Raw genomic sequence first — 8,340 nt, forward strand, 5'->3', positions numbered from 1 at the left:
TTGTTCCTTTATCTTCTCTTATGGCGCGGTTGCGGTGTCCACCGAAATATGGGACACAGTTATTGCGTCATTTCCTTTCATCAAAACCAATTTTCATTTTTTCGTATTTTTATATTCACGCATAATTCTGCCACATTAATAGATGATTCCTCACAAAAGTAAATTAAATTGCTTCAATTAATGATGTTCTCACAAAATACTTTTTTTATCTTTTAATCTGCGTAGCGGCTACTTCGCCACCTGTCATCGCTGGTCCGATTTCCGGTAATTGGCGGCTACCATACTGGTGACACAGTAGTACGGCACTTCTTCGCAAGGTAAGCTGATGCTCAACGTGCTTTAGGCTGTTCTCGCTTTTTTATAAGCGTTCAAATAGCTTTTGTACTGCTTTTGTTGCCCGACACGTGCTTGTAGCTGCTTAGTAGCCTCAAAAAATTCTAGCAATGAGTTTAGCACCTCGTTTTCTCGCCTTTCGTCGTTCGCTGTTCGCGTTCCATAGTCGATCTCCAGCAGGACGCACTTAATCGTGCCCTACTTGTGCGACCGAAAATCATGGAGACACCCAGGCCTTCAAAACTGAACACGGTGCGGTTCGTGTTCTGAACTCATGTACTCGTACGTGATATTTTTCCTTAGTAAATCGAGGGTCCCGGTTAGGCCTACCACGTTTGCGTTCGAGATGGACCATGGGGAAGACATGGTGGCGCTTGCGGTCATTTCGAGCCATTATCGGTTTAGAAAAAGGTTAAAGAAACAGAAAGAGCTCTGTGGAAAACAGGGATGCTGACGAAATCGGCACTGAGAACATACAAGATTGTCATGCAGGAAATTGCCAAAGAAAATATTTATGATAATTGTAGGGGAACCTCTTTGTTGCTGGAGGCCAGGACGGGAGTTTTGCGGACTAAGGCATATAGAGTCAGGTACCACGAGATAGACACGTTGTGCGTTGCGTGCGGAGAGGAGGAGGAAACGGCTGAACACTTTATACTTTTCTGTAAAGGGCTTCACCCTGCAATGGAAAGCAGTGGGGTTGATTTATCCAAGGCATTGGGGTTTAGACACAGTGAAGGAAAGCAGATTTTATTCCGGAGCCCTCCACTACGGCACCTCTTCCTTGTTTTCTTTTTTCACTCCCTCCTTTATTCCTTCCCTTACGGCGCACTTCATGTGTCCAACGATATACGAGACGAATACTGCGCCATTTCCTTTCCTCAAAAACCAATTATTATTATCCTTAAGATGCTTGCTCTGCTCGTTCTGCCGTGCGCCATGGCGCTGTGGTCAGTATGGAAGCACTCGGCGCAGATTCCTTGCAGAGCTCTCAGAGTGTCCCTGCTATATAGTTAGCGTAATTCTCGCGAAGCGCAGTATATAATCTTTGCCCGTAATAATTAGTTCGTTGCTTTCAGTTGACGCAGGTGATCGAGAAGTGTCCTACCTAGCAATGTCGATGCTGGAGCGAAACTGGGATGACTTTACGAAAAATCGGCATCAGTTCTTCGCTACCTTTGTCACCAGCGACGATATAGCCATGCTGGATGTGAAGGATGAGACCTGTGTGCCATTGATCACTGACAACTACGGTGACTGGACGGATGACATTGCCGTTACACTGGGCAGCGACGTGCTTCGCCGCTGCATAGGGTATCCAGTGGAAAGAGTTCGTCAACGCCTCTATAAGACATGGCTGGCCAGGTTTGCTGCACAAGAGTGGCCTGACACATTCGACCAGGATTTGCTGGAATGCGTCGTAGCCACACCGTCTCCCTCAGACCCGACGAAACCACTCTTTGGTGACTTGTTTCGACTAGCGGCTGTAAGTCCGCGCCCCGAAAGGACTTTCCTGGACACCAGTACCTTGAGCCCCCTTTTCAAGAGACCCGCAGTGCTTGATGCAGACTTCAAGACGGCTAAAGGCCTCGTGGCCTACTTGGACGGTTTGCTCTATGTTGACGACCAGAAGGCCTTGCACGAAGCAGGGCTTATTATCGGCTTTTTGAGCCTGCTGCTGAGCTCGGTAACAGCTGTTAGCGTCAACCGCCTCATGGGCATCTTTCGGGACCTCGAGAAAATCGGACTAGCAACAGTGTTGCCCACGTCGTTCTCAGGAGAATTCCCCTGCCCCACCAGTGCCAATCTAGAGAATCTCCGCAACAGGTGTGGGTGGGGCCAAAGCGCCCTCAGACCGTACATCCCTGCCCTTGCCGTCGCACAGTACACGCTCTATATGAGGGCGATTGATGAGGCACCGAGGGAGGACGTTTTATTTTTAGAGCGATCATTTATGGTCCGTACAAAATACTCAGGGCTCGACTGTGTTGATCTGTTGGAAATGTTCGCCAGAAAAACTCGCCTCCCCATGGACTACCTGAACCGAATGTTGGGCGGTAAGGCCAGTGCCTGGACAAGGAAGCTAATGGAGTTCTACTTGAGCAACGTGGCTTCTCCTGGGAACATGCAGAAGTCGGCACCTTGGTGTCGGGTCGTAGACCCAACTTTCTTCAGAGGGCTCGAGGTAGGAGACGGGCCGAGCTATGCGCTCAAGATTATGTCCTTCCTGACTCGCAGCCCACGGGGCCTGCTGTACAAGAAATGGAGCCGATTGGCGCACGAAACCATGCCAGAATCTGAAGTCGAAAATGCGCGCGTCTGGGCCGATAACTTCCGCGCACTCCTTGCAAAGGGACAGCTGCGTCCGGTCGAAGCCAGCATGGCAAGTGCCACCAACTAAGAGGACGTGGTTACGCTCGGCAAGTTGCGCAACGTCTTGTGGGTGCCGTATGTTTTTTTTTTCTTGCAAAGAAGGGTCCTCGTTTTCTTTATTGCATTATTGATTAAATGACTGTCATTGTCTTGAGATGACACTGTGCTTTGTTATTTTTTTCATTGTTTTCTGTTTGTGAATGGTTTAGTGCATTAATGGCTAAATGACGGCAATTGTCTTAAGATTGCACTGTGGTTTGTGATTTTTTTCGTTGCTTTCTGTTCGTGAATGGCTTGGTGCATTATTTCCTAAATGACGGCCATTAATTGGCTTTAGTTTGCACTGTGCTTTTTTTGGTGCGTTTTTTTCATTGTTTTCAGTTTGTGAATGGCTTAGAGTAAAGGGTGGTTCTTTTCTTCTTTTCTTGTCGTACGGAGAGGTTGTTCCTCCGTTCTTCTTTTTTCCAACGAAGTACTGAGCCAGTAGGAAGACAGGGACTCTTGTCGAGTACTGATATTGGTTTTATCTACACAGACGACTATTTACAAGGAGTATGTACATGACAGCATGATGTCTGACCAGCCGCCCCGTGGACCCACTCCACGGCTACTCGAGAGCACGGTCTGCGTGCCTGGCTCCGGTCGAGACCAAAATCTCTGTGTCGCGATGGCGGCAGAGCATCGCGCGCCCCCGCTCTCTCTCCCCACGCGAAAAGAAAAAAAAGCAAGAAGTTGAATTATTCTTAAGCCGCGAGCAGGAGGAGCCTCGTCACTACATGTGTTTTTGCTCTCTCCCTAAAGCCCCGGCCTTGGCGCCATACGCAGCTTGCAAACGCGGCGACGAACGCTCTCCCGCAACAGGGACCGCGACACCCCCCTCGGGGCAGGTAAGATGCCGCTAACCGTTCCCAGATGAGGCTAGCAAATGGGCGCGCAGCCACCGGGCATTGTCCGTACCGCGCCACGCCGTGTGGCGCCGGCCCTGTCAGAAAAGGGGTGCCCTCGATAACCGCAAGCGCGCCCTCCGCGAGTTTAACCCTTTGAAGAAAGCCGCGAGGCGCACATGCTGCCCTTCCCTCTCCCCACAACAGACCTGTGGGCGATCCGCACTCGGCCACGGAGGATGCTTTCTTCCCGCAGGCCGCGACCGGGCGGAAACGCGACCTTCAACTGATAGGGGAGACCTCTTGTTTACTTTGGTAAAAAAGAACACGGAAACGAGCTTCCAGTGAAACAGCGAACGCCGTCCAGACTAACGACCGCGATGCTTTCGCCGCGCCGCTCGTAGAGCGGCGTTTTCAGTCGTTATTACGGCGCCGGTTAAAATGGAAAGAGGCGATTGAATGGCGCCAACCTTACACTTAGTGTTTTGTTTCCTGAATGACTGTCATTAATTGGCTTGAGATGGCATTGCGCTTTGTTGTTCTTCTTTCATTGTTTTCTGTTTGTGAATGACTTAGTGCTTTATTGAGCATTAATTGGCTTGAGATCGCACTGTGCTTTTTTATTGTGCTTTTGCCATTGTTTTCTGTTTGTAAATGGCTTAGTGCAATATTGTCTAAATAATTGGCTTGAGATGGGAGTGTGCTTTTTTCAGTTGTGTTCCGTTTGTGAGTGGCAAATAAAGGGCACATTTGCTCTTAATGAGTGTATTTACTCTAGATCTTATTTGCACGGTCTGTTCAGTGCGCTATTGTTTTCAAATAAACTTAAATGATGGAATGCACGGGCATTTATGCCTGCTTGTTGCCATACAGAGCAGAATTTGCTGCGGGAGCTACGTGTAGCACTGCGCGCCGGTTCGCTTTCTCCCATGTCATGCATGACTGCCAGAGCTCCATTTAATGTCACTGTGGCCATTCTGCGCAAGTTACTATAACCAGCTTTAGTTTGTAAACGGGGTGGTGTTGTTGCACGGCGTTGCCGCTGACTGGTGCGGCAGCCGAACCAGGCTTCGGCGCGTTGCCGGCGGCTGCCGGTGTTTTGTGGCGCACAATGCAGCGTTCTTCACCATCGCATCAGCGTCTTGTCTACCGCAGGGGACCAAACACATGAACGCGTCTCCAGACGGGGGTGTTTAAAGATCGTGAACAAAGCCCCTCAATTATCCTCTTTCCGTAGCTAATTGTGCTAGTCATCGGCGACGGGAACCTACTGGGGGGGGGGGGGTGATTGCGTGGAGACCTCCTGTCTTCACAGAAGCGGCACGTGCATTTCGGTATAATCTGAAGATCGCTGCCAATGGTTTATGGCGGCTTAACATCCCAAAGCGACTCAGGCTTGAGGGACGACGCAGCGAAGGGCTCCGGAAATTTCGACCACCTGGGGTTCTTTAACTGACATCGCACAGTACACGGGCGTCTAGAATTTCGCCTCCATAGAAATTCGACCGCCGTGGCCGGGATCCAACCCGCGTCGTTCGGGCTAGCAGCCGAGCGCCATAACCACTGAACCACCGCGGAGATCGCTGCCAATGCGCGGCTAGTCATTGGTTACCAGCAATCCCCGCCTACGAGGAGTTTCCGGCGCCAACGCTGAGATTTGGCCTCGCCAAATATCTGCGTCTCCCCGCGTCGACAAGTGCCGGAATTTGGCCTCCCGCGACTCCTGCAGGCGAGACGCTGACGCGACGCCGAAAAAACGCTGCCTAGTGGCCGGACGGAAGCCAGGGAACTCTGGGGCGCCGTCTTTCTGCTCGTGTGACCGTCGATGAAGCAGTATGCCAACATGCTGCCTACCCTGCTGCACAAGTAGGTATAAGGGAAACAAAGGTAAAAAAGACTTCTTGGCTCCACGTTATCCAAGCCCCGCGTGGAATCGCGTTATTCCTCTGCCAGACAGGAGGCTGTCAGGTAATTTTTCCGAGAGTGGTATCCATCCACTTTCATGCACAGGACGCCCTGAAGGCATATACTCACGTCGATGGGCAGAATGACGGCCACAGTATGGGCTAATAAGTGACGTTTGCAAAATGACGACACAGAGTGCGGAACAAAGAAATCAATAAACCGATAGGTAGGACAATACGTGGTAACTTTTAAATAAAAAAGTGATTATACATTTCAGCTCCGATGTCTCTTCGAAGTGTTTTTTGTGCTCTATGTATCTTTGATAGGTAGGCCAATTACCTCTTTCAAATTAAGCACCCCTCAACGCGTTCTGTTAACGTATGAATGTGGTTTGGATAGCGAAATATTTTTTCAGATACTGAAACTGGAACTGAATTTATGCCGCCAAGGGGCCACCAGTACTTTTGATACGACACTTTCGACAGTTCAACGTTCGTCATTTCGATTCCGCGCTTCTGCCTTCGGTATTTGTCCATGCAGCAGTCCCCGCTATGTCTCTGCGTGTATCAGTGGCTGTTTCAATTTGCTTTTTCGAATGTGTTTGCGAAGTACCGTGGTGAAGCGTATTGTTTTTCGTATGCATATACGACCACAGGAGTACGCAGGTTCGCTAACTGTTGTCAGCGCGCCGCGCCGGACTTTGAATGTTCTGCTGAGCGTGCGTTGTTCTAGGGCTGGAAAAAGGCCGCCGCCTTCTCACATTTTAAATTGTTAAAAACAGGAAGCATGGACAAAGTTATTGCGTGCGCGTGATCATACGTTGGGATGCATTCTTAATGCAGCAGTCTTCGTGTGAAAGTCGGAGTCATTGAAAACCCGGTGCTGTGATGTGGAGGCGTAGAGGCGTCCTGCACAACTACGCACCTGCCTGGAAAGGTAGTGCACGTTTCAAGGCATGCTTTGCGAAAAGAGCGACCTGTCGCTTTGCATTACGCCTAGTTGGTCAGAAAAATTGCTACAAACGATTGCTCAGGGGCCTTACCCCCAAGAGTAGGACAGTAAAAAGTTGCGCGGAATCATTCGACTTGCTGCTGTTATCTTTATCATGAAAGTAATGTTACAAATAATCATGCATATGCTGCGCGAGCCACAAGTTGAACGCTAATGGTTAAGCCTTCTCGTTTTGTTCTAGAGTTTCTTCGCACATGTTGATTTATGCGGCCATGCGCTGGGGGAGCATGGGCAGCAGTGTAATCAATAAGTCTGTAGAGACATTTAAGACTGCTTACTCATGTGAGAGGGCGTAAGCACGGCCGCTAACTTTGTGAATTCAGTCTCCGCGCGCTGGGTCATAATGCAACCTGATGCTACTAAGCTGGCAATTCTACCTCCGCATGGCTCGACGTAGCCGCTGCACCCCTTCTGATCTGCGCGCTAACTTCGTGAAGGTAGTGCTGCTGTACCGCGGCCCTACTCCGCCATTAAAGATATGATGCGATAGCTAATGGATTAATGCCCATCTATGCAGAGTTGGAGTTTCTCTATTTGTAGAAGAGAAAAAAATTTGCTCATACAGACTGATCATGATAACATCTGTTGCATATCTGCTTGTAATGCACACTATTAAAACAGCTACAAATATCGATAGAGAAAAATGGAATACTGGGTAAACTGCAAAATGGTTTTAGGCAGAGCAGACATTTGGAGAACAATCTGTTGGTAGTAACGCAGTGTATTGAAATAGCTATGGCACAAAACGGGCTGCTATAACTGGCTCTTTTTTTTTACATGAAATATGCATGTGACTGTGAAAGCCGGGAATTTCTGTGGGACCTTCTAACGGAAGTAGGGCTCGATGCTGACGCAGGGATATTAGAATGCAAATAAACTGCGAAGGGTTAAATGGTATGGAGGAGGTGAGCATGCATTGAGAGTTACAACAGGGACACCCCTTATCGCCACTATTCATGATATATATGGTGCTCAGATAAGAACGGTAATCGAGGCCCCATCACCATTTTTTGTCTATAACGAAATTTTTACATGTGATGGGCAAATGTGTTGACACAAGAAAATCATACGTAGTTTTGCAGGAAATGCTTTAATTTTTGGGGAAAAAATCATATATCACACCATAGGTGGAAAATGGCGATTTTACAAAATCATTATATAGTTCGGATCTCTGCAGAAAGTAAACTAAAATTTCGTGCAACGTGATTATTTTTTAATAATTGTATGCAGACTGTCCTGTTGGAAGCAATGCAAACATATTTTTTGGCTCTTACAGTTTTACGGTAAAAAAATTGCATACATTGCTGATAAAGTAAGGCATTCCAATAAGGGCAATGTTTAGGACAAGGAGTAGGAACCTGAGGTTGAAATTTCTGTTTTAATCAGTTTTAATATCCCCGTTCAAAATTTATACATCTAGAATGAGCAAGTAATTCTTAATTAGGCATTCAAATTGTCTAAAATTTGAAAAAGGTGAATTGCTGAGGATGATTCAGGCATGGACACATCGGCACAACGCTCATCATACTCCTCGTATTACAGCTGGCCCTGACTGTCTGGATCACTGTTGCGGCTTCCCAGTTCAGCAACACGTGCCAACGATTGCCGAAGCAACTTGCTGGCTTCTGCCTACCTCATCATACCAGGCCCAGTGGCTGCTGCGTCGACGCACGTGCATATGTTCCGGCTCTCCGGCTGTAGCACACTGATGCGATGGGGGTATAAAATCTGAGCTCCTGGCCCTCGCCGAACCATTGCTGAGGACAATTCAGGCACGGACACATCGTCACAACGCTCATCATACTTCTTGTATTACAGGTGTGTAATACTGTTT

General features: G+C 48.4%; 1 protein-coding gene across 1 annotated transcript; it reads left to right on the forward strand.

The window, feature by feature from the left end:
* Positions 1-226: 226 nt before the first annotated feature.
* On the forward strand, positions 227-2,777 carry LOC144113558 (uncharacterized). The gene is made up of 2 exons (XM_077646693.1): positions 227-317; positions 1,413-2,777. The coding sequence occupies exon 2, from the start codon at positions 1,448-1,450 to the stop codon at positions 2,732-2,734; it is 1,287 nt and encodes a 428-aa protein (XP_077502819.1). The 5' UTR covers positions 227-317; positions 1,413-1,447; the 3' UTR covers positions 2,735-2,777.
* Positions 2,778-8,340: the final 5,563 nt, after the last annotated feature.

Source organism: Amblyomma americanum, chromosome 1, assembly GCF_052857255.1.
Source record: "Amblyomma americanum isolate KBUSLIRL-KWMA chromosome 1, ASM5285725v1, whole genome shotgun sequence".
In the NCBI taxonomy this organism is placed as follows: Eukaryota; Metazoa; Arthropoda; class Arachnida; order Ixodida; family Ixodidae; genus Amblyomma; species Amblyomma americanum.